General features: G+C 44.8%; 1 protein-coding gene across 4 annotated transcripts in view; it reads right to left on the reverse strand.

Annotated features, from left to right (window-relative positions):
- FLVCR2 (FLVCR choline and putative heme transporter 2) overlaps nucleotides 1–27,169 on the reverse strand; it is a 70,348-nt gene that overhangs the window by 2,026 nt on the left and 41,153 nt on the right. For 2 of the 4 annotated variants that reach the window (XM_080661991.1, XM_080661989.1), the window contains 7 exons: nucleotides 11,200–11,267; nucleotides 9,859–9,962; nucleotides 6,221–6,331; nucleotides 4,987–5,092; nucleotides 4,727–4,838; nucleotides 4,473–4,508; nucleotides 4,093–4,210 (listed from right to left, as the gene is read on the reverse strand). In XM_080661991.1, the coding sequence (XP_080518117.1) occupies nucleotides 4,128–4,210; nucleotides 4,473–4,508; nucleotides 4,727–4,838; nucleotides 4,987–5,092; nucleotides 6,221–6,331; nucleotides 9,859–9,962; nucleotides 11,200–11,267 (620 nt within the window). In that variant the 3' untranslated portion in view covers nucleotides 4,093–4,127. The remainder of the gene's footprint in view (nucleotides 1–4,092; nucleotides 4,211–4,472; nucleotides 4,509–4,726; nucleotides 4,839–4,986; nucleotides 5,093–6,220; nucleotides 6,332–9,858; nucleotides 9,963–11,199; nucleotides 11,268–27,169) is intronic. The other 2 variants (XM_080661990.1, XM_080661992.1) reach the window with 1 other exon arrangement.

Here is a 27,169-nt window from a genome sequence, read left to right on the forward strand (position 1 = left end):
TATACAGGCAGGATGCATAATTGCATATAAAAACCCAATGACTAAAAATAAGTATATATGCTTTGTGCATAGAAAAAGAGGCTTTGAGTCGATCTGGCTTTGGCTTTCTCAGTGAGAGATGGTGCAGGATTAGAAGAGTCTTCTGGGTCACACTTGTGAGGTGGGTTTGGCATTAAACACGGCCTGGAAATTATCCTGTGGGGACACCTGGTGCATACCACCACCTTGGGAATTTGCTCTTTCAAGGAGCACTTTGCTTCTTAGCTCAAGGGTTCATGTAGTTAGGGAGAAGGCCTTGGGCACAGCATAGCACTGCACCACTCAGGGGCTGGAGGAGTGTGTGCAGGGCCAAGCTAGTGTCCTGTCAATCAGACTCATGGTGCTTCCCCAGGGAGTGTCTCAGGGCCAGTCCATGGCAGTGGCAACAGCTGTGGAAATCCAACCTTCCCATTCTCAGTCTCACTAACTTTTGGCTCTGGGTCAGCCTCAGTCAGAAAAAAGGCTTTATTCAGGCAGCTTAAGTCATTTAGGCAGTCTCTGGCACACGTACGTGTGCACATACATACACATACACCTGCCTCCATTAGAGCCATCGCCTTGAAATCACAATCAGAAACACAGATTAGTGGGAATGGAAGCATCGCCACTCTTTCAACTAGAAGAAAAATGGAAACTCAAACCAAGATTTTCATAGTCAAGGTCAGCTGCCTACCCCCATCCTGTAAGTTCTGTCTCTTTTTATCAAAACGATGTATCTCACAGATTAGAAAGAAAAAGCAGTTCTGGCCAGATCTGCTTTGTGCCCTGTCTTTACCTGGCTCTGATAATGAATTTGTGTGCTAACGTGCAGGTCTCACTTACACTGACCACCATGGCAGGCTTCAGAGAAGGGATGCTCTGTGCAGCCCTGGCTTCCTTGGGTGTCAAGCCCAGCATTACTCTGACCTCCCATAACACCAGCTGCCCAAATGCAAGTGAGGTCCAGGGATGCATAGTGACTTATCCAGGGACACAGACAGTTGAGAACCATCACGAGATTTGTCTCCTATTATTACTCAGTGCTACTTCCAATACTCCAAAAAGAAGAACTGAGCCAGCAACTCCAACCTTGTGTGACAAACCTGGTCCGCATGCACAAGGATCTGGTTGCAAGAAGAGAGAATTATTGGAACAGCCTAAATATTCAACAAAAGGAAATGGAAGTGTGTGTGTGTTGTGTGTGTGTGCGCGCATGCTCATGAACATGCGTGTAGATATGAGGTTATAGAATGTAAGGTGCGCCCTAGCTGGTTTCACTCAGTGGATAGAGCATTGGCCTGTAGACTGAAGGGTCCCAGGTTTGATTCCGGTCAAGGGCACATGCCCGCGTTGCCGGCTCGATCCCCAATAGGGGGCATGCAGGTGGCAGCCAATCAATGATTCTCTCTCATCATTGATGTTTCTATCTCTCTCTCCCTCTCCCTTCCTCTCTGAAATCAATAAAAATATATTTTTTTTAAAAAAGAATGTAAGGGGAAAAAAAAGGAGACATATGTACTACTATTTGTAATACTTCAAACAATTATAAAAAATAATAAAATAAAATAAAAAAGAATGTAAGGTGCAGAAAGGTTGTCAAGCTGTATTAAGTAAACAAGCAAAGCAGAAAACCAAATATGCACAAGATCCCCATAGACAACAACACTGAGAAGTGGACGCTAATGTTACAGGTTATCTCTGGGTGCTAGGACTATAGGCAACCTTTACTTCCTTCTTGTTTGCATCATAAAGTAAACATGGCAAAAACCTCATATGACTTGGCACAATATGTCATATTCCAAATTGAAACCTCTTCACCAGAAATCAACCCTGTGTTCTTCCAGGCACCTTTTCCCAGGCTCATTCTGTACTCACCAAAGTGTTCCAAATCCCTGTTTCCTTGTGTGTGGCACAGGTGGGAGCCCATCTCCACAGCGGCAATGCCATGGGCCTCACATCTGTCCAGAGAACAGCTTTCTTGCCCTAAGGCTTCCCCTGTCACTCCAGTGAATTTCTAATCCTAACTCCTCCCTCCACATGCTACTGCCAACTCTAGAGTGTGATATCAGAAGGCAAAGAGGAGAGTACGAAAGATTATCATCTATCTGCCAACACGTATCCTTAAAATATTAACTATACCTCTTTCAGATACCCCTCTTGCCTTAGAAAATTGGCAAGGAGTTTTCAAACGATAAACACTCAGTGTTGGCCCTCATACACTGACTGCCATAGCACTGCACATTGGTGCTGCTGAGAGAAGCTTTCTGGAGGACAGTTTAGCAATATACACTGAGTGGCCAGATTATTATGAGCTCTGAACGCATAATAATCTGGCCACACAGTATATATCCTACATAATAAAAGGCTAATATGCAAATTGTCCCCTCAACCAGGAGTTCAACCAGCAGGCAGGCTGGCCAACCGCTCATGTCCCCTCCCCCTGGCCAGGCTGGCTGGACCCCACCCATGCACGAATTCATGCACTGGGCCTCAAATATAAATACACACACACACACACACACACACACACACACACACACACACTGAGTGGCCAGATCATTATGCATTCAGAGATCATAATAATCTGGCCACTCAGTGTATATCAAGGCCTTCAATTGTACATGACCACTGGTCCATTTCTCAAGGAAACACTGTGTTTCAGAGCATGTGCAAAGATTCCACTTCCAGGACAAGGTGACTTAAAACAACAATTGCAAAGAACCTTAATGTCCATGGACAGGAAAACTGTTAAACAAATCATGGTTTACCCACATAACAGAACACGGTGCAGTCATTGAAAGTATGTTGTAGCCCTAGCTGGTGTGTGGCTCACAGACCGAAGGGTCAGGGGTTTGATTCCCGATCAAGGGCACATACCTCAGTTGCAGGCTCAATCCCCAGCCCTGGTCGGGGCACATGCAGGAAGCAACCAATTGATGTGTCTCTCTCACATCTATGTTTCTCTTACTCTCTCTGTCTCTCCCTCTCACTCTTCCTCCCTCCCTCCCTCCCTCCCTCCCTCTCTTCTTCCCTTCTACTCGCTCTAAAAAAATCAATGGAAAAATATCCTCAGGTGAGGATTTAAAAAAAAAAAAAGTATGCTGTAAAAAAAAAAAAGACTAATGAGAGCTAAGTGTTCACAACATGTAAAAAGGCAGATAGGACAAGATTCCATTTTTGTTTTAAAACCAAAATATGTGTGTGTGTGTGTGTGTGTGTGTGTGTGTGTGTGTGTGTATACACACACACACACATACATACATACATATGTGGATATATATACATATATATTATATGGGGATATGGACATGTATAGGTCAATACAAAAAAACAGCATCTCACCTTTGGATGATGGTATTACAGGATGATTTTTAAATTTTGTACACTTTTGTATTTTTTTAATTTTTCTATAAAGAGCGTGTATTACCTCTGTAATAAGTTTTGGAGGTTTTCTTTTTGTTTTGTTCTTTTGTTTAAAAATATCCCACTTTTACTGCTCAGATTTGAAATTCCTTTCATCCTGGCTCAGATTTGATACCTAACATTTTGGTTAAAACGATTCCCAGCTGATGAGAACAGAGGGGGAACACTTTCCTATTGCAGATCACACTCCTGGTTCTCTCTCCTTACACCATCATCGGCTCCTGCTTCCTGATTTATCCTGTTAGGGCCTGACTGGCTATCCACTGGCTCCAGTCCTTCGATCCCCACGGCACTGCCTGAGCAGCTGTCACATACCAGGACAGTCCCAGGCCTTGGGGTCGCCACTGCCATGACAGGCTCCCGCCATTCCTCTACAGCCACTGACCCCAGGCTCAGCGTCCAGGGGCGGGCACTGCTCAGCAGACTGTGATAGCAGTGACATACTCTGAGTACCAGAGCAGGGAGGACAGGGAAAGAGAAGGAAGCTGGAGAGGAGCCTGGGAAACAGCAGCAGAAAAGCAGTGCTGAAGCAGCCACTGAGGAAACTGGATGCCATGTTCGTGAGAGTTGTGCTGGTCTCACAGGCACCTTGAAATCTGTCGGCTCTGGGAGCTCTCCCACCCCCACCCAGGCCGCGCCCCTGACCCCCACCCATGCTGCCACTTCCTCAGCCTGCGACCCAGATTTCAGCCCAGCAAGCTCCCAGTACATACATTCTCGGGAAATTCCATGTTCGCTTTCTGCCTCCGTAGATCTGCCTTGATGAGTGCTGAGGTCATGGGATTGAGAAAGAAGAGCGACAGAGACACAGAGTTATCAAGCAGACTAATGTTCAAGTTCATCCCAGAGAGGGAGCCCTAATGGTCCTAAGCGCCACAGGTATCCCAGACCTACATCAGGTATTCCAGGGAGCTAGGGGAACACTGTCGCCCACCTTGTTAAAGCCTGGAGCCAATGACAGTGGCCTGATATTTGCAAATCCCCATTTTACCAGTTAGGAAGCTGAAGCTCCCAGATGTTGGTCCACTTACCCAAGGTCAAACAGCTATGGAGGTTAGTATCACAGCCTGGGATTCAAACAAGGGTCTTTTATCTCCAAAGCCCATGCTCATTCCACCAAAACATGTTATTGCCTCCCGAGCAGATTTCCTGACAAGCCCTTCCCTCCATCCTATCTATGTAATGTGTACTCCTGACCTGTACTGTCAACCAAGACACTGGATCCCAAACTGCCTCAGCCCATGAGCAGCCGGAGCCTTATCTTGTCCCAACCGCCCCAACTCACCAGTGAGGGCTGCTCCAAGGGCGAGGAACACACACAGAAAGATGTTCCCGGGCATGGTGCCGTAATTTTCGATTATCTGGCCCTGGGAGATGGTGAAGATGATCCCGAATACCTGGAAAGATACAAAGAAGACTGGGAACAAGGGCCCAGCCAACTTGCCCACAGTAGAGCTGAGCTGCCATAATGCAATGTCTGCGGCCGCCAAGCAGGGCAGGGAACAAAGAGCCACTGCTATGGGGCCACCACCAAATAAGACCTACCTGGGCAGACACGTTGAGGAGGCCAGACGATATGCCTTCTGATTCTGGGTATGTCAGCTCCACGGCAAACTCAAATCCCAGTGGGAGATAGCCAGTCATAAAGAACCTGAAGGCCAGACAACAGAAAGAAGGTGATGGAGAACTTGCAGAACAAGAAGGACAGAGAGCCCACCTCCTCCTTGTTTCTACCCATCAAGACATGCTGGGCCCTTGAATGATCAGGCCACCCCCTAGAGGGCCATACCAAGGAAAGAGAGATCCTGCAGGCCAGGAAGAGGTTCATAGGTAGGCTTTGTACTCAGGAGGCCTTTGTACTCAAAAGCTAATCTTCTACATCCAGCCACCAGTGGCAGACAGGGTCAGCATTTACAGAGGGTGGGATGCCTGGGGTGCTCAGCCCTCAGCTGAGAGACTCTGTGTCGTGGGTACACAGACCCTACGCTGGGAGTGGGAAGTCCTTGGATATAGAACAGCATCTCCATGACTCTGTGGGACGTGGAAGAAGGAGCTCAAAGTCCTCCTTATTTCCCCACAGAGTCACCAGTCACCAGCTGACTTTCTCTCTCTCTCTCTCTCTCTCTCTCTCTCTCTCTCTCTCACACACACACACACACACACACACACACATTCATGTACTGCCCACAGTAAATAATGGGGAGGTGAAGCTGAGCAGAGAGCCCTGTGTAAGAGGTATGCTTTCTCATACAACAGGTCTAGAAATTTTCAATTCTAATGCCTTATATCTGCACCACACTTTTTGCTGCTTTCACATCTGTTATCTCTCTCAATCCTCCAGCAACTCTACAAGGCAGGCCACTCATCTTCATTTACACATGAGGAGACAGGGGCTCAGAGTGGCTAAGTGACATGCCTGTGGACTAATAGATAGTCCACAGCAGAACTAAGACCAGGACCCAGACTTTCCAGGACCCACGTTGTCCGAGGCAGAGCTAAAAAAAGACTCTACACATTTCCTAACCTCCCAAGTCTATAAAGAATACAGTGCATCCCAATAGGGTGGGTCTGGAAGCCCCAGGCAGCCTTTTGAAGTGTTACCAAAAAACAAAACAAACAAAGAAACAAAAAAAACAAGACCTCTGGGCACCATTTCCACATCTCCACACAGGTCAGTGAGATGACAGCAAAGGGATCCGTATTACATTGTAGGATGTCAGCAGCTCTAGGAGCCATGGGATGGTGCTTTCTGGTTAAACATGTTAGAGGTGAAACTTACCCCATGGTGCCAGCGGTGATGAACACTACCCACAGATGCTGGAGGCTCAAGGTCAAAGTGTACACCACCATGCCCACCAGAGTCATGACATACACCACCAGGGTTGTCTCCCTACAAGCAGAGACAAAAAGGTGGACTCATACATTTCGGGCTTTAATAGGATCATTTGTTTGTTCGGTCATTCATTCATTCTACCAGTATCTATCAGGCACCTGCTCTGTGTTCAGCCCTCTGCTGTGTGCTGAAACATCTGCTCTCATAGGACACTGAACCAATAATCACACCGATAATTACTTAATTGTATGTGGTCACTGCTACTAAGGGTAAGACCAGGAGTGTATGAAGCCATCTTGCTGCATGTGTGTTCTCCTCCTGCAGACCCCTCTCAACACCAAAATGCACTTTGACTTGTCAGTTCCTGCCCACAGCAAGAAGGGTACAGCCCTTTCCTCTCCTCGTCCCCCACCAAAAGCAAACAAACAGGAGGAACACCAGCGTGCAGGACTCCCCCGGAAGCCACCCCACTCTGCATGTCTACTTCACCCCAGGATCCCGCAACAATGCTGAGAAGTGACCTAACTTTTAGTCTCTCTGTCATCTCTACAGTCTTCCTGCTGCCAGTTGCACGGGTTTTCCTGCTGAATCTGAATTACTCCAGACAGCAGGAACTAACAGAGAACATTCTCCAGCCCTGAACTAAGTGTGTGACGCCCACGTGAGAAAACTCCGCCCACTCCCTGTCACATTTCCCCGTGTCAGTCCCCTCAGAAGGACATCAGCAATGAGCTGGTCTGTTGCAGGCTCACCCAGTTTGTGCACCTCCCCACACTTCTCCCATGGCACCCACTCTGGACTCTGCTGGGGCCCTGACTCCTGCTCAGACCTGCTTTCCTCTCCTTGCCCTACTTATGGCAGGGGACCAGCTCTGCATACACCTCTTCCCTCCTGCCCTGAACATCAGGTCTCAGATGATGCAAGTTTAAAGCCTTCACACATCTCCCCTGAAGCCAGAAACCTGGTGGGGGCATCTGAGGATGTATACTATGTGGAAATGTCAAACTAATACCTATAGCTCTTGGGTGGCAGGGATTCTCTAAAGCATTTTACATTCATTTATTATCTCACTCAAACATTATAAAAGCCATGAGAGACATGTATGACTATCCCTACTTTCACAAACAAGAAAATGGAGGCTCAAGCTAGTTCGGTTACTACTCTAAAGTAACCTGTTGAACAAATGCAGAGTTGGGACTTGAACCCGAAGCTGGGATTGGAACTCTGCGCCCTTTCCTCTATTGCACAGAGGATACGAATACTCAATGTGGTTGCAGCTTTGGAAAAGCTCAAGGCCAGAGCCTATGGAGGATGCTCCTCCCACCCAGCACTTCAAAGCTGCTGTGGATAGAGGAGCTTTGTCCTTGCTCCGCCCTGCTCCCCTCATCTAGTCGGACCCACCCTGCAGGAAGCAACTTCATGAACACCATTCTCTCTCGCTGACCCCACCAGCTCATCTTTCACCAGATTTGTTCAACCACAGCTTCATCTCAAACTACTGATCCATCTAGAAAAACTATCTGTAATCCCAGCCTGAGATAAACGGACCTGACCACCTCATTTCCAGCCTCCAAACCGGACAGGACTAATCTGAGGGTCTCAGGGAGAAATGGACCGGCACCAAAAAGACTGGATCACAGTTTTCGCTCATCCTTTCTCCCTGGAGAGTAGTTCAGGGAATGGCTCCTGCTGCCTGCAGGACCTAGGCATCGAATGATGCAAAGGAACTGGTGGTATCTAGGTTCTGAAGTGTCCTCTCCAGCCCTTTCACTGTATTTTCATCTGAATCATCTGCTGCCCACATTCCAGCCTTAGCGAAATTCCAACTCCTCCTCCTCCTGCCACTGAGCAAGCACTGCTCTCATGTGAGGCTGAAGCAAGCAATTGACAGATGACAGAGACGAGTGGGAAGCCAAGTTCCAGCAGCAGTTAATTAAGCCAAGCCAGGGCCTTCATCATGTTTAGCCAGGCAGCCACAGCACTGGGGATGGCCTCAATTGGCCTTTGACGAGGGCAGCCACAGTGAGACCTGGTCTGACCAGAGCCGCACAGAAGTGGGTTTGTGGGGCAGAGAACAGGTCTGCCACTGTCTTGTTGCCTCCAGACACTGGGAACTTTGGAGGCCTTGTCAAAGCAGCCCAGAATGCCGCCCTGACCCAGCGCAAGGCAACCCTGGCAGCTGCCCTGCTGGCCAGCATTAATTGAGCACCCAATGCATGCAGAGCACTGGAAAGATGCAGTAGCCCTGGCCAGTTTGGCTCAGTGGATAGAGCACCGGCCTGTGAACTGAAGGGTCCCAGGTTTGATTCTGGTCAAGGGCACATGCCCAGGGTTGCGGGCTCGATCCCCAATAGGGGGCGTGCAGGAGGCAGCCGATCAATGATTCTCTCCCATCATAGATGTTTGTATCTCTCTCTCCCTTTCCCTTCCTTTCTGAAATCAATAGAAATGCATTCTTTAAAAAAAGATGCAGTAAGAAGAGAAGGATGCTGTGCCTGTTTTATTCAGTCTTTTTTCTGAGCCTATCTATTGAATTTGAGGGAATTTGACACAAATGCAGATTGAGGCAAATGCAGATTCCCTCCTGAATTGGTATCCATGACGGTGGAGTCCACAGTGTGTATTTTTAATAGCATCCTGAATTAGTTTGACATACACTAAAACCTTTTTTTTTTATCCTCACCTGAGGATGTGTTCACTGATTTTAGGAAAGAGAGAAACATCCATTGCTTACATGCTCCAACCAGCATATACCTTGACCGGGAATCGAACCTGAGAACTTTTTTTTTTTTTTAAATATATTTTATTGATTTTTTACAGAGAGGAATGGAGAGGGATAGAGAGTCAGAAACATCGATGAGAGAGAAACATTGATCAGCTGCCTCCTGCACACCCCCCACTGGGATGTGCCCGCAACCAAGGTACATGCCCTTGACCGGAATCGAACCTGGGACCTTTCAGCCCACAGGCCGACGCTGTATCCACTGAACCAATGCGGTTTCAGCGAACCTGAGACCTTTTGGTATATGGGACGATGAACCAGGGCTGACGTACACTAAAATCTTCAGAAGAACACTCTGGGCTCTTAGAAATGCTCTGGGCATTAAGACCCAAAGCACATCACAATAGTTACCAACGAGGTGCAGTATAAGCAATTGCAAGATAATGCACTGCAAACCAAAGTAAGCACAGAGCACCACTGTTAAGGCCATGGGGTCCAAGGCCAGTGGACTCACCCTCTCATCCCCACTCTTTGGGGTTTCCATAAACTTTCCAACTGCTGACATTTTTCTACATTCATTTTTATTTCTCCCCCACCTGTCCCTTGCATAGCCATACTGGGCGAGTGGTACTGTGCTCGGCCTCATGTCCTTTACCTCTAATCTCTCTAAGACCCCCACAGGGCAGGTATTGTTTCCCTTGTTTTATAAATGAGGAAAACGAGGCGCAGAGAAGACCCATGTGAACCACCCCCTTGACCACTCAGTTGCCACACCGAAACCTTTGGAGCTGAGTTGCTGAATGAACATGTCATTTCAAAGGTGAGTCCCCCAATTCGCAGTCTGAGAGGAAGAGTCACTTACTTGTAGGTTTTGGACCTATCCAGCCAGATACCGGAGATCATAGCCCCAAACATTCCCGCAATGACAATGGTCAGGCCTATTCTTCCAGCATTCACTTCTTCCCCCTGGGAAAGAAAACCACAACCCCAAAGATCAGCCAGCGACAGGACAAGGCTCAGGCAGAGCACAGTAACCACGAGGTGACGGGGCAAAGGAGGGAACTCGGCTCCATTAGAGCCAGTTCTCAGAAGGTATCAGGGCAGCTCTGTAAGAGGCTGCCAACGGGGAGAAAATCCTCCCAACAAAATGTGACCCCAGATGTGGGTGCCTGATACTGGATGCTGGGGTGAACCAAATCCTGTCCTTAGAACCACTTTGAGGAAGATTTTTTTTAAAAAATGTAATCCTTATAGCAACTGTTTTATTTATCATTATTCCCATTTCACAGATAGGTAAACTGAAATATGTATATCCAAATATCCCATACTTAGGTGTTTTTGAGCTATTAGTGCCAAGAGGAATGGTAAAATAATAGTTATATATTTTTGAGCCCTTACTTTTATGAGCCAGGCACCATGCCAAGGATTTTACATCATTCTCCCATTTAATTCTCATAATTCCCCACCATAAGGTTAGGAATCAGCACTCCCCATTTTTCAGGTGAATAAACTGAGGCACAGTGAGATGAACCTATCAGTCCAAGGTCATGAGGCATTTATTAAATGCAGAGCTAGGATTTGAACTCAGACCTGACAAACTCCAAAACTGGAACACAGCAACAGTGACCACCTCTGTAACTATGCGACCCTGGTCCTTTCACAAAAAGGTTAAACCTGGGATTCCTGACTCCAGGATAATCAGTATCCCATTCCCAGCACCTAGTCCTCACTGATTCTGGAAGCATTTAAACAATATTTTCAGTTGAGTAGCTAAGAGTGCAAAATTAAACTTTGCCCATATTTTACAAATTAAATATTTCAGATGTGACTCCAAATGTATATGTTTACTTACTCTGTTGTCAGGTGACATGCTATGCGCTCTATGTCTATATAACGTATATAAATATACACATACACACACACACACAATATTATTTACTTTCTAATCCTAAAAATAATCTTTCAGTAATTATGCTTCTTTTGCAGAAAAGAGAACGAGAGCTCAGAGACACTAACTAGTTTGTCACACAGTTTAGTGCCACCAGAGCTAGGGTTGAGACCCTCCAAATCCCATAAGCATACCACCGTACTCTGCTGCCTAGAAGTGGGGGATCCAAGAGTTAACCACTACCCCAGCTCCTGCCGAGACAGACTCAGTAATCTCATTCTCTCCAGGCCCCACATGCTTAGGGGACTTCCTTACCGGATAGTTCAAGATCACCATGCGATTCAGCAGAGTGGACAAGGCATAAAAAGCCCCAGTATTCAGACCTAAGGAGGGAGGGAGGGAGAAACACACAGCATTAGGGCTGGTCTTCTGCGGGGGCCACTGCTAGCTCCTCCCCCCAGCAGGTCAGGAGGTCGGAAATCCTCATTTTCATTGCCACTGTAAATGGTGTCCTCAGAGAAGAAAAATCCAGGGAGTATGAGGCTACTCTGCAGTTTTTCTCCAAGAAATACTCTAAAACAACCAAATGTAGCCATTTCAACCTGGCTCTCTGGTCCCTTTAAGCCTGCCCTAGAAACACAGGTTCTGGGAAGCATTTCTCCCACGTCAGAATCATCCGCAGTCCTTTCTTAAGGCCTTGGCTAGATTTATGAGGTAAGTGGGACTACTGGACACCTTCCATCTCTTCCTGATGACCTGTCCCCTCTCCAGACCTCTGACCCCTGACACCACTCCCACTGCAGGTGGTTTCTCACCTCTTTCCTGTCGCTCCTTCAGCTTTCTTCTCAGAATCAATGCCACATAAAACCTTATATTTGAAACCAGAAAGGACCCTAAAAAACATTTAGTTGCCTCTTCTAATTCATCGACTCGTTCAACAAATAAATGGAAAACCTAGAATAGACTGTAAAAAGCTGTGTCCTTAGAGAATGAGGTCATTTGTCCAAAGCCATATAGTGAGTTTTAGTACCTAAGATGAGACTAGAATTGACCCAAACAAGAAACGGCCTCCTGCCCTCCCTTCCTAATAACATTCATGATGATGATGATGATGATGATGATGATGATGATGATGATGATGGTGATAACGGCAGCAGCACATACTTGTGTACTAGACACTGTTCTATGCGCCTTACAATCCACCCAACAACCCTGAAAGCAGCTAGTGTTATCATCCCCAATTTATAGATGAGAAAAATGCACAGAGTTGAAAATCAAATACACCAGGAGATGTTTTAGTTTTAACTAAACATCGAGACTCATAAGACTACCACTGATACTTGACATTAGATCCACCTAGAAGGGACACAGCTCTCTGACAGAGCAGCCTTAGGGATCCTTTTCAATGGGACCAGTACACAGAACCCCAGGCGTCCAGCCATCCAGAAGCCATTCTCCTTGGCCGGTAAGGTGATGGCTCAGGTGCAGGAAAAGGTGGCTGTGGCAACCATTCTGGTTTAACACCTGACAGGAGCCACTACTGCTTGCAACAATGCCATACGCACAGCTTCCAGGGTCCCCGTAAAGGACAGGACAGGACAGTGAAAGAGTCGCTGTACTCAGCAAAACACAAAGAATGGCTTCTTATCAGATATGAGAAGGTCTCCCAGTCCAATTGTAGTCATTTTTACCACAGCGGTCATTTTTATCATAAGCAAGGTTGCCTAAGTGCAGCGGACTCACTCCCCTTTTCAGGTTCCGGAGGAAGGATATACAAAATGAAATGAAGGTCAAACTCTCATGCAAAATGAGAAAGGGAGTTTTGTGTGCTATCCCCACAATCACACATGTAGTAAGTGGCAGAGCTGGATTTCAACCCAGACGGGATGGCTCTAGAGTCCTCATTCTTTTTGTTGGTTTGTTTGTTTGTTTGTTTGTTTTGTTTGTTTTTATTGGTTTGAGAGAGAGGAAGGGAGAGGGTGAAAGAGGGAGAGAATCATCAATGGATACCCTGGGGATTGAGCCAACACCAGGGTATGTGCTCTGATCAGGAATCGAGCCAGCCACCTTTTGGTGCATGGGACAACGCTCAACCAACTGAGCCACACCACGTCAGGGCTAGAATCCTTGCTCTTAACCACTCATTTACACCTCATCAAACTGATTCTTGCCCTGGCCGGGTAGCTCAGTTGGTTAGAGCATCATCCCAATACACCAACGTTGTGGGTTTGATCCCTGGTCAGGGCACATACAAGAATCAACCAAGGAATGCATAAATAAGTAGAACAACAAACAAATCAATGTTTCTCTCTCTCTCACCTCCCACCCTCCCTTCCTCTCTCTCTCTAAAATCAGTAAATTAAAAAACAAAACCTGATTCTTAACCATTTCTTAATCCCAGTCAGGTTACTGAAAATTTCCTTGAATTCCTGCCTCTTCCAGTAGCCTGCTTCAGGGACACAACAAAGGTGGAGTTTTTTTTGTTTGTTTGTTTTTGTTTTTTTCTTGATTTCAGAAAGGAAGGGAGAGGGAGAGAGAGATAGAAACATCAATGATGAGAGAGGATCATTGATTGATTGCCTCCTACATGCCCCCCCAATGGGGATTGAGCCCACAAACCAGGCATATGCCCTTGACTGGAATCGAACCTGGGACCCTTCAGTCCACAGGCTGATGCTCTATCTACTGAGCCAAACTGGCCAGGGCCAAGAAAGGAGGTTTCAATGCCACCTCCCGAGGGGCACAGGGCCACAGTGAGTAGACAAACCAAGGAGTGTCACTGAACATCACAACTGCCAGACCATGGTCATGAGGACTTGTCAACATAAGAATGTCCAAACCTATCAAGAAGACTTATAAAAACTTATTTGAGTCAAACAGAGAACATGCCTGGAAGCAAGATCTCAACAGACTGAGAAAAATGCTTAAGAAAATTACAGTTTGCAGTTTCTTTTATGCATGTGAGATTAGGAGGGAACGTAAGGAAGATTGCATGAAGGTGGGAGAAAGCAAGGCAGGCGTTGGATTACAGGATAGTTAAAATTATGTGCTCTCTTGAGGGTGGTCACACTTTAGAAAAAGGGGTCTGAAAGGTTGGTCAGATATTAGAAGGAGCAGTCTGAAAGGAGGCATTTCAGAGGAATGTTAACTTAGATGCCCAGAAACATGGGCAGGGCTTGCTGAAGGCAAAGATAAGCCCTTTACTAAAGAAGTTACATGCCACCTGGCTAGTGTGGCTCAGAGGTTGAGTGTCAGCCTATGAACCAGGAGGTCACGGTTTGATTCCTGATCAGGGCACATGCCCGGATTGTGGGCTCGATCCCCAGTTGGGGGCATGCAGGAAGGGGCCAATCAATGATTTTCATCATTGATATTTCTATCATTCTCTCCCTCTCCCTTCCTCTCTGAAATCAGATAGATAGATAGATAGATAGATAGATAGATAGATAGATAGATAGATAGATATAAAACTAGAGGCCCTGTGCACAAAATTCATGCACTCAGAGGGAGGGAGGTGGTCCCTCAGCCTGGCCTGTGCCCTCTCGCAGTCCGGGAGCCCTTGGGGGATGTCTGGCTGATGGCTTACGCTGGCTCCCCATCAGAGCGGGCCTAAGCCGGCAGTCAGACATCCTTAGCGCTACCACGGAGGCAGGAGAGGCTCCCGCCACTGCCATTGCACTCGCTAGCCATGAGCCCAGCTTCTGGCTGAGTGGCGCTCCCCCTGTTGGAGCACACTGACCACCAGGGGACAGCTCCTGCATTGAGCATCTGACCCCTGGCGGTCAGTGCACGTCATAACGACTGGTCGTTCTGCCGTTCGGTCAATTTGCATATTAGCCTTTTATTATATAGGATTATTTTCTTTTTAAAGTTATATGCCTGGGCATGACTACCCATCCTGACCTACCCAGTTAGCAATTTGTGATCAGATCACCCTGTAAGAGCCCTGCCCTGGCCGGTGTGGCTCAGTTCGTTGGAGTGTCATTTTATACACCAAAAGGTGGTGGTTTGATTCCTGGTCAGAGCACATACTCAGGTTGTGGGTTAGATCCCTGGTTGGGAGGTGGCTAATCGATGTTTCTCCCTCTCTTTCTCTCTCTCTCTCTCTCTCTCTCTCTCTCTGCCTCTTCCTTCCTCTTTCTCTAAAATCAGTAAAAAGCCCTAGCTGGTTTGGCTCAGTGGATAGAGCGTCAGCCTGCAGACTGAAAGGTCCCAGGTTTGATTCTGGTCAAGGGCACATGCCTGGGTTGTGGGCTTGATCCCCAGTAGGGAGCGTGCAGTAGGCAGCCAATCAATGATTCTCTCTCATCACTGATGTTTCTATCTCTCTCTCCTCTCCCTTCATCTCTGAAATCAATACATAAAATCAATAAAAAAAACAAACATGTTCAAGGGTGAGGATTTTAAAAAAAAAAAGCTGTTCAGATCACACTGTGAGATTACTTTCCATAGAACCCATTTTCATACACAACTTTGAGGCTCTTGAGGACTTCTTAAGCAACAAGCATACCCACCTAATCTTTACACCACACACCCAGCCACTTGGAAATTCCATTCCTGAGTTCAGGGGGCCCACAAAAGGACACATTCCTTAAAAGGCTGGTGGGGTGGAATGTGGGCAGGGAGAAGAATGAAAGCAACCCCTAGTCCTGCTCCTCACACTTCTCAGCCCCTCTCAGCCTATGGTCCGAGCCTCACTCTGCAAGGGGCAAGAAAATGCTCCAAGTCATGCTCAGCTTAAGGTGCAATGGCTACTCTGAGTGTGGGCTCACCTGAAATGAAGAAGGAGAGCAAAATCCACAGGAAATAGAGGAAAATTATCCAGGCGTGAGGCAGGATAGAAAGAAGTTAGGAAAATCTCTCGACAAGTAAAATGAGTAAGTAGGAGTGGACATCACAGGTCGATAAGCCACTAGGTCCTCTCATCAGAGCCCCCAGCTCCAGGTATAACCAAAGGGAAGATAGCTATGGCAGGACACTCCTGTAGTGGTCACAGAAGTCAACAACAAGGCCTGGCTAAAACCAAATCAATCCAAGATGGAGGAAAAACTGACCAGAGAAAGACCCCAAAGCTCATTATATAATCATTATAATGACACCACAGGTAGAAGGGGGACTGAGAAGGACAAACATCAGTGCACTTTCGGAACAGGCCATATTAGGAACAAGACCCCGCTGCCCCCTCCCACCAAAAGGCGGAGTCATAATTTGGCACCACGAAGTTCAGAAACAACCTGACCCTTGGGAACATAAACTCCGAAAAACTGACTGACCCAGTGAGCAACGCACCGGCAAGTTTGCCCACATCCACTCGGATGTGTACTTTCACCTCTTTCATGACTGGGGGAGCAGCAGACGGCAGCAGCTGTCCCAGGCTCATCCCCTGAGCCTGCTTCCAGAAACCCATATCCTAGCTTCTTTTTCTACCCAAAGAAAACTCCTTTCGCTCTCACTTGGACTTGTTCTTGAATTCTTTCCTGCGCAAGTCAAGAGCCTGGAGGTCCCAGACCCTGCCAGGACAATCCGGTGAACAAGAGGACTGGGAGCAAAAAATCCCACCTGAAACACGAGAGATGGTTGAGCTACACTACTAAAGCCAAGCACTTTTATGGTGACTCGGTGGTTTAGGGAAATCAGTTCCAGATAATCAGCAGCTGGCAGCTTGTTAGAAATGCACATTCCTGAAACGTCCACAGACTTGCTGCAGCAGCCACTCTGGAGTTCTGTAATCTGTGTGTCAACAAGCCCTCCAGCTACTTCTGATAGTGCTCAAGTTTGAGACCCACTGGCTCAGCTAGATTAGTCTGGTTTTTCGATAGCGATCCCCCACTCAAAGGCGGCGAAGAGAGGTGGTGGCGGGGGGCGGGGGGGTGGCAGGGGAATGGGGCTCACCCTGGGATGCTGCCATTCTTTCCAACTGTTTCTACAGAAATTGGGAATTAGGAGCATATTATGTATGGTTTCTGAATCGGTCTCTAGTTTAGATGTCCCTCCCCAGAAAGAGTTAAACAGTACCAGTCCACTCCACCGCCCAAACCAAGGGGCTCAGTGTCACACAAGAAAGGCAGGAATGAAACACATGCTCTGCCCTGTGCGTGAGTACCTCTTACAGGAATACAGGTGCTATATTTGGGTATGTATAGCTCCAGCAAGTTAAGCCTGCTGGGTGAGAGCCATACTCCTATGAGAAAATGTGATCTTCCCTGAAAGGCCTGGTCATTCCTGGTATTATTTCCATAGGAAGTACCAGTCCCTAAAAGGGAGGTCTTTAGGAAGGCAGAAAGGACTCATCATCACTCTGAGTCTCTCCTTGTCAAGAGCATTTTTTTCAAACTGTGGCCCAGAGACCACTGACATTAGAAGTCCTCAGAGCTAAAAGTGCAGATACGTGGGCTTTGCCCCGGGCCTACTCTAGCTGAATCTCCTGGAATGGTGCTAGAAATCTACATTTTAACAAAAACCAATGAAACAAACAAAACCTGGATATAAAGGGCCTTGGAAATACTGAAGATCAATGGCCAGGCCCAGGTTTCAGGTGTGGGGTTAACATGGAGGCAGCAGGGATGGGAAGGGACTTCAAGACTGTGAGGATGTTCTCAACCCTGCTGCAAACCAGAATAGCCTAGAATGCTTATTAATAGCAGATTTCCAAGGACAGACGCAGAAATTCAAATTCTGGATTAGAATTTCCATGAGAGAGGCATGGAAATCTTTCCAGGTATTCAATCGATCACCCCAGGGAATTCTATCATTAGGCAAACCTGGAGAACATTGATCCTAGGTCCTATCTCTGCGTTCTGTTTACTCTGTGTTCATTTCCCTTTTCTCCTTCTTGTACTAAACCCTTGTGTGGTTTATTTGCGGGGGGTGGAGGGAGATTTTTAGAGAAAGAGAGAGAGGAAAGGAGAAGGAGGGAGAGGGAGAGAGGGAGAGAATGAGAGAGAGAGAGGGAGAGGGGGAGAGAAAGATTGCCCATTTTTTGATTGGGTTGTTTATCTTTCTTTTGTTAAGTTGTATGAGTTCCCTATAATGTTGGAGATTAAACCCTTATCGGAGATAACATTGGCAAATATGTTCTCCCATGCAGTGGGCTTTCTTGTTGTTTTGCTGATGGTTTCTCTTGCTGTGCAGAAGCTTTTTGTTTTGATGTAGTCCCATTTGTTTATTTACTCCTTAGTCTCTCTTGCTCTAGGATCTGTGTCTGTAAAGATATTGCTACGACATATGTCTGCAATTTTGCCTCCTATGGAGTCTTGTAGGATTTTTATCGTTTCCCATCTTACATTCAAGTCCTTTAGCCATTTTGAGTTTGTTTTTGTGTATGGTGTAAGTTGGTGATCTAATTTAATTTTTTTGCATGTATCTGACCAAATTTCCCAGCACGATTTATTAAAGAGGCTGTTTTGACTCCATTGTATGCTCTTGCCTCCTTTGTCAAAAATTAATTGAGTATAATGGCTTGGGTCCATTTCTGGGTCCTCTAATCTATTCCATTGGTCTATATGTCTGTTCTTGTGCCAGTATCAGGCAGTTTTGAGAACCGTGGCTTGGTAATATAGCTTAATGTCTGGTATCGTGATCCCTCCAACTTAGTTCTTCTTTGTCAGGATAACTGTGGCTATTCGGGGTCTTTTTTTGTTCCAGATGAATTTTTGGAGAGTTAGTTCTAGATCTTTGAAATATGCCATTGGTATTTTAATAGGTATTGCATTGAATCTATAGATTGCTTTAGGTAGTATGGACATTTTAATGATGTTGATTCTACCAATCCGTGAACATGGTATGTTCTTCCATTTGTTTATGTCTTCCTCTATCTCTTTTTTCAATGTCCTGTAGTTTTCTAAGTACAGGTCTTTTACGTCCTTGGTTAAGTTTATTTCTAGGTATCTTAATTTTTTTGGTGCAATGGTAAATGGGATTGTTTTTTTAATTTATCTTCTGTGAGTTCATTATTGCTGTATAAAAAGGCCATAGATTTCTGGGCATTAATTTTGTATCCTGCTACATTGCCAAATTCATTTATTAGGTCTAGTAGTTTTTTGATGGAGTCTTTGGGGTTTTCTATGTATAGTATCATGTCATCTGCGAATAAGGTCAGTTTTACTTCTTCTTTTCCAATTTGGATGCCTTTTATTTCTTCTTCTTGTCTGATTGCTATGGCTAGTACTTCTAATACTATGTTGAACAGGAGTGGTGAAAGTGGGCATCCTTGTCTTGTTCCTGTTCTTAGGGGAAATGAGTTTAGTTTTTGCCCATTGAGTATGATGTTGGCTGTAGCTTTGTCATGTAGGGCTTTCATTATGTTGAGGTAAGATCCTTCTATTCCCACTTTGCTGACAGTTTTTATCAAGAAAGGGTGTTAGATTTTGTCAAATGCTTTTTCTGCATCAATTGATATGATTATGTGATTTTTGTATCTCAGTTTGTTTATGTGATGCATCACATTTATTAATTTGCAGATATTGTACCATCCTTGCATCCCCAGTATAAATCCCACTTGAGCATGGTGTATGATCTTTCTAATGTATTGCTGAATTCGATTTGCTAGAATTTTGTTGAGGATTTTAGCATCTATGTTCATCAAGGATAATGGCCTGTAGTTCTTTTTTATTGTGGTGTCTTTATCTGATTTTGGGATTAGGCTAATGCTGGCTTCATAGAAAGAGCTTAGAAGTGTGCCTTCCTATTGAATTTTTTGGAATAGTCTTAGGAGGATAGGTTTTAGTTCTTCTTTGAATGCTTGGTAGAATTTCCCTGTAAAGCCGTCCAGACCAGGGCTTTTGTTTGCTAGATTTTTTATCGTTGTTTCAATTTCTTCGGTAGTTATTGGCCTATTCAGGTTTTTTTATTCTTCTTGGTTGAGTTTTGGGAGCTTGTATTTTTCTAGGAATATGTCCATTTCATCTAGGTTGTCCATTTTGTTGGAATAGAGTTGTTCATAGTGTTTTTTCATAATCGTTTGTTTCATATTTCTGTGGGATCAGTTGTTATTTCACCTCTTTCATTTCTGATTTTGTTTATTTGGGTCCTCTCTCTTTGCTTCTTGGTGATCCTGGCTAGGGGTTCATCCATCTTGTTTATCCTTTCAAAGAACCAGCTCTTGGTTTTGTTGATCTTATGTATTGTTTTTGTTTTGGTCTCTATTTCATTTATCTCTACTCTGATCTTTATTATTTCCTTCCTTCTGCTAACGCTGGGCTTTTCTTGTTTTTCTCTTTCTAACTCTTTGAGTTGTAGGGTTAGGTAGTTTATTACCATTGTTTCTTGTTTTTTGCTGTAGGCTTGTAGAGCTATGAACTTCCCTCTCAAGGCTGCTTTTATTGTGTCCCATAGATTTTGGATTGTTGTGTTTTCATTGTCGTTTGTTGCCATGATGCTTTTTATTTCTTCTTTGATCTCTCTGGTAACCCAGTCATTGTTTAATAGCATGCTATTTAGTCTCCAAGTGTTTTATTTATTTTTATTTTTATTTTTTATTGTAGTTGATTTCTAGTTTTATGCCATTGTGATCTGAGAAGATGCTTGATATGATTTCTATCTTCTTGAATTTGAAGAGAATTTGTCTGTGACCCAATATATGGTCTATCTTTGAAAATGACCCATGTGCACTTGAGAAGAATGTATATTCTGTGGCTTTGGGGTGAAATGTTCTGACGATGTCAATTAATTCCATCTGATCTAGTGAGTCATTTAGGATTGATGTTTCTTTGCTGTTTTTGTTTAAAGGATTTGTCCAATGGTGATAGTGGGGTATTAAAGTCCCCTACTATGACTGAATTGCTGTCAATCTCTCCCTTGATATCCTCCAGAAGTTTTTTTATGTATTTGGATGCTCCTATATTGGATGCATATATGTTTACCAGTGTTATTTCTTCTTGTTGGATTTCTCCCTTTAGTATTATAAAGTGGCCTTCATTATCTCTTGTTATATCCTTCACTTTGAGATCTAATTTGTCAGATATAAGTATTGCTACCCCAGCTTTTTTTTCATTTCCATTAGCCTGAAAAACCTTTTTCCATCCCTTCACCATCAGTCTGTGTGAGTCCTTTGTTCTGAGGTGGGTCTCCTGTAGACCACAGATATATGGTTCATGTTTTCTTATCCACTCAGATACCCTATGTCTTTTAATTGGGGCATTTAATTCATTTACATTTAAAGTTATTATTGATACGTACTTGTTTGTCGCCATTTTTACTCTTTACGCCTGTGTTCCTTCTTTGCTGCTTATTTCTTCTTTTTACAGCAGACCCTTTAGCATTTCTTGCATTGCTGGTTTGGTGGTAATAAAATCCCTTAGTCCTTTTTTGTCTGTGAAGCTCTTGATTTTCCCCTCAATTTTGATTGACAGCCTTGCTGGGTACAGTATTCTTGGATTCAGACCCTTCCTTTGCATGACTTTCTATATTTCATTCCATTCCCTTCTGGCCTGATGTGTTTCTGTTGAGAAATCAGTCACTAGTCTGATGGGTGATCCTTTGTGGGGTAACTTTCTGTCTCTCTCTGGCTGCTTTTAATATTCTTACTTGTCATTGGTGTTTGCCAATTTAATTATAATGTGCCTTGGCGTCGCTCTTTTGGGGTTCATTTTGTTTGGGACTCTGTGAGCTTCTTGGATTTGTGTGATGTTTTTCTTCACTATATCAGGGAAGTTTTCTGTCATTATTTCTTCAAACAGGTTTTCTATTCCTTGCTCAGTTTCCTCTCCTTCTGGTGTCTCAATTATGTGGATGTTGTTTTGTTTCGTGTTGTCCCAAAGTTCCCTTAGGTTCTCCTCCTGTTTTTTAAGTTTTTTACCTATATGCTGCTCTGCTTGGGTATTTTTTTCTACCTTGTCTTCCAGTTCACTGATGCAGTCCTCTGCTTCTTCTAGTCTACTGTTGATGCTTTCTATTGAGTTCTTTATAGCAACAATATCATTTTTCATTTCTCCTTGGTTCTTCATTTCCTCTTGGTTCTTACACATATTGTTGAATTGTCTTTCATTCTTTTCAGCAACCTTATGACCATTTCTCTGAATTCTTACTCTGACATATTGCTTGTCTCCATTTCATTTACTCCCTTTTCTGGTGATGCCTCCTTTTCTTTCAGATGCGGGCTATTTTTTTGTCTCCCCATGATCTCTCTTCTCTAGTTATCTGGTTATGTAGTTCTCTCTCTCCTGCATTGATTTAAAGGCACAAGATACAACACAACAAGGCACCACACACAAGGCACTGAACACCAATGTATTTGCGTTACTAATAACCCCAAATAAAGATTGCCCACCAGAGAAAAGAGAATTAGGGCATAAGAAAAAAAAAAGAAGTGCACAAATGATATTGAGAAAAGGAAAAAAAGTAAGAGAGAAAAGAAAGAGAATAAAAAGGGGGGACTATTTATATGGGGAGAAAACTCCAATAGAAAAACCACTAATCCCAAAAATTGCACACAACAAACACCCAGAGATGAATGCAAACTACAAACAACAACTAATAACAATTAAGGAGAGGAAAAACAGACACAAAAAACAAACAGAAACAAAAAAAAAGAGTAAAAATCTCACCAATAAGCACAACAATAACCAATCTAATCAACAATCAAGCAAACAACAATAGGACAGAGAAAGCAAGACAAAACAAAACAACATAAAACAAAAAAACCTAGAACCAAAAACCAAAAGAGAACAAAAAATCAATAAAACAACAACAACAAAAAACAGACAAAAGAAGGGGCAAAGAGAAAAAAAAGAATTGGATAGTGAAGAAAGAGAAGAGAGAGGTGTGTATGGACTTAGAGCAGGGGATCAGGAATTAGATATATAAATAGGGTGAATTTTTAACAGGGCGTAAAAAGAAGGAATAGGGAAAATCTAAAGCAGAAATAGGGTAAGAGAAACACGACAACAAAAGGGGAAAAGTGAGGAAGAGAGTGTTGGCATAAAGGTAAAGTTGAGATAAACTAAAATGATGCTAAAGGAAAAATTAAAATAAAATGTAGAACACTAATCCCAAAATAAAATAAAGACAAAATAAAATGACACTTAAAAAAAAAGCTAAAGTAGTAGTTGTAATAATGCTGATTAAAAATAAAAATATAATAATTAAAAAGGTAAAATCACTAGGGGAGAAACCAGATGGCGGCATAGGTAAACACCTAAACTGCTGCCTCGCACAACAATTTCAAAACTACAACTAAAAGACAGAACGGATACCATCCAGAACCACAGGAAAGCTGGCTGAGTGAAAATTCTACAACTAGAAGGAAAGAGAAAAGCTCACGGAGAATTGGAGGTACGGCAAAGGGTCTTTGTGCGCGCAGAGAGAAAGGGCGGCTGAGAGCCTGGCTGACTTTCTCTGGCGGAAGGGGGAAGGAAGCCCCCGACCGCACTGAACCCCAGTTCTGACTGCACTGAACCCCAGTTCCGGGCGAGCCCCTGGGGACCCACGCTCTTACAGGGGGAGTCTGGACTCTCGGGCGGAGACTCGGGAGCCGGGGAAGGCGGAGGACTGAAAGCGCGCACGCGCCAGTGCGCACAAAGGCTGCGGAGGTTGCCACAGGCTTTCCCTAGTGGAAGGGAGTCAGAGGCTCCTGTCTGCACTGAGCCCCAGTTCTGACTGCAGTGAACCCCAGTTCCAGGCGAGCCCCTGGGGACCCACGCTCTTGTGGGGGGAGTCTGGACTCTCGGGCGGAGACTCGGGAGCCGGGAAGGTGGAGGTCTGAAGGCACGCACGTGCGCGCAAGGGCAAGGCTGACGGGAAGCCAAGACTGAGACTCCACCCCATCCAGGCTGAGCACAGAGGCTATTGCAATTTGGCAAGTCTAATCCTATAAGGCTGTCTCCAGCACCGAACTTCTCCCAGCATAGACACAGCTGATCCTTACAGCCAACTGGCCTGGAGGTCAATTCTTCCCAGTGATACCAACAACAATAAAGACTTAATTACAACAAGGCTGTACGCACAGTCCACAAAGGGGTGCACCAAGAGTGTCCACCTCAGGTTAACTGGGGAGGCAGACCCACTGGGCCATATTGGAAACCTAGCACAAATATCTACCTTACCAACTCAGGGAAGCAGTGAAAATGCGGTGTCAAAGAAACAGATCACAAACGAAAGAAATGGAGGAAAACAAACGACTGGATATAGAATTCAAAACCACGGTTATAAGGCTTTTTAAGAATATCCTAGAAAAGGCCGATAAATATAACGAGACCCTGGAAGATATGAAAAAGAACCAACTAGAAATTAAACATACACTGACTGAAATAAAAAATATTATACAGAGACCCCAAAACAGACAAGAGGAACACAAAAATCAAGTCAAAGAATTGAATTACAAAGAAGCAAAAAACACTCAACCGAAAAAGCAAAAAGCAAAAAAAAAAATCCAAAAAGTTGAAGATAATGTAAGAAGACTCTGGGACAACTTCAAGCGTACCAACATCAGAATTATGGGGGTGCCAGAAGAAGAGAGAGAGCAAGATACTGAAAACCTATTTGAAGAAATAATGACCGAAAACTTCCCCCACCTGGTGAAAGAAATAGACTTACAAGTCCAGGAAGCACACAGAACCCCAAACAAAAGGAATCCAAAGAGGACCACACCAAGACACATCATAATTAAAATGCCAAGAGCAAAAGACAAAGAGAGAATATTAAAAGCAGCAAGAGAAAAACAGTTAGTTACCTACAAGGGAGCACCCATATGACTGTCAGCTGACTTTTCAACAGAAACTATGCAGGCCAGACGGGAGTGGCAAGAAATTTTCAATGTGATGAATAGCAAGAACCTACAACCAAGATTACTCTACCCAGCAAAGCTATCATTCAGAATTGAAGGGCAGATAAAGAGTTTCACAGACAAGAAAAAGCTAAAGGAGTTCATCACCACCAAACCAGTATTATATGAAATGCTGAAAGGTATTCTTAAAGAAGAGGAAGAAGAAAAAAGTAAAGATAAAAATTATGAACAACAAATACATATCTATTAACAAGTGAACCTAAAAATCAAGTGAATTAAAAACCTGAGGGACAGAATAATCTGGTGAATATAATAGAATTAGGGGCATAGAAAGGGAGTGGACTGATAATTCTCAGGGGGAAAGGGGTATGGAGGGTTCATGAAGAGACTGGACAAAAATCATACACCTATGGATAAGGACAGTGGGGGGGAGGTAAGGGCAGAAAGTGGGGTGGGAAATGGGTGGAGGGGAGCTATGGGGGAAAAAAGGAGAAATAATTGTAATAATCTGAATAAAGATTTATTTTAAAAAAAGGTAAAATCAAGTAAGGAAAAAAGATTAAAAAATTATTTTCTTAAGTAAAAGATGAAAAAATAAAAATGTGCAGGAGTAAAGGTCATTCACTTCCTCTACTGTTCTGTTTGGTATGCCTGTTTCCTGTCCGGTAGTCAGGACAGTATTGAAGTTCCCTGTGTTCCACTGCTCCTCTGTGTTGTAAACCACAGTCCTGATTTTCCAGCAGGCAGTATTTCTTTGTTTCTTAGACTCCTTTATTTGTGTTTACACAAGAGTCAATTTGTGATTCAACCCCTGGGTGGCAGTGTTTCTGGATTGACCTCCGGGGCTATAAGTCTTCTCTAGCCAATATTTAGATTTTTGTTTTCCCTGTTGCACTTAATTCTGGTTTGGGAGTATGAACTGCCCCAGAGCTGGTTCTCTGATCATTACTCCCCGCTCTGATACCCAGGTTCCACAAAAAACAACTTCCCCCTGCAGTCTCTGAGAGTGTCCCCAATTGGGTGATCCTATGTACTGGGCTTAGTAATCAAAGCAAGGATTTAAAAAAAGAGCCAGAGTAAGTGCGCAAACTCGTGACTTTTACCCTCTGGCACTGCGCACAACTCTTTGAATGTCTCTGTGCATGCGTCTTTTTTTCCCCCCTGGCACTAAGCAGCTGGCACACTGTTAAAATTTTAGGCTGCCTTTTTGCACCCAGTCCAGCTTTGGATTGCTTTTTAGAGTTCCCTTCTGCTAGCAGCCCTGCAGATCCCCTTCCACATTCACAGATCACACTAGCCCCAATGGCCGCAGATTTTGTGGGGCACAGACTTCCCGGGGACCTCTAGCTCCCATTGTGCGCGTTTCTCTCTCCTGCCTGGATCGCAGACCTCACCTTTTCCTAGGCCAGTGGTCGGCAAACTGTGGCTCACGAGCCACATGTGGCTCTTTGGCCCCTTGAGTGTGGCTCTTCCACAAAATACCACGTGCGGGCTCATACAGTACAATTGAAACTTCATGGCCCATGCGCAGAAGTCGGTTTTCGGCTCTCAAAAGAAATTTCAATCGTTGTACTGTTGATATTTGGCTCTGTTGACTACTGAGTTTGCCGACCACTGTCCTAGGTGAAATCTGACCTTTCCGTGAGAAGATGCAGAGCTCCTCCAAGTCCATGTATTCGCACTGCTTGAGGTCCGGTGTTCCTGGGTTTGCAGCTGTTCCCTGGGTGGTGGTGTTGTAGATTCCCGGGATATGTAGGCTTCCGATAACAGCCACTCTCCCCTTCAAGATGGCACGGTCTAAATGTCAGAGCCAGTTGCTCCGGGAGAGATTTCAGCAGCAGTGGAGGTTGCCCAGTCAGGGGATCCCTGTCTGGCAATCCCCAACAGATCCTTGGAGAATAGCTGTCCCTCACCCACGAATATACACTCCCGTGCAACCACACACTCTGCTTTCATTCTCTCACTCACACACTATCTTGCAGTCTGCCTTCTCGTCGGCAGCCATCTTCCAGGATCAATCTATACCCACTCTTAAGCCAAGATCTTCGAGGGGGCACAAAGCGTCCTCCCTAGGCCCATGTAAAGCCCATGAGAGCCCCAAGGGAAGGTGTCCTCGGGACACACGGTGAGGCTCTGGGTTTAGGTGCCCAGCATGGAAGAGTATCCAGAAGCCCTGGAGGCAAGGCTGGGGAGAGCAGGGGAAAGTATTCCCTTCAAGGACATTCTTTAGAGGAGCAGCATTTTTCACAGGGCAATTATTATACCATCACTGCTGTTGAAAAGAGATTAGAAAGAGCCCTGGGAAAGCAAGACCTAGAGGCACAAAGAGAAGGTAGCAGAAGAAAGGTTTTTTCTTCACCCCACTCCCACTGCTGATACCCATCACAAGACCTCCCCTACCCCAAACTCTGTAGGACCCTCAGAGGATCTGGTTCCAGCCCCATCTTCCTGCACTGCCAAACTCAGAAGGTTGGGGGTGGAGGGGCTATTTTACTAGAGAAGGAGGCAGTTTCTTCTTCTTGTGATAGTTTGGCAACATCAAGCACAAACCCTCTTCTGCACCTC

The sequence above is a fragment of the Plecotus auritus genome (assembly GCF_963455305.1).
Source record: "Plecotus auritus genome assembly, chromosome: 1".
Lineage (NCBI taxonomy): Eukaryota > Metazoa > Chordata > Mammalia > Chiroptera > Vespertilionidae > Plecotus > Plecotus auritus.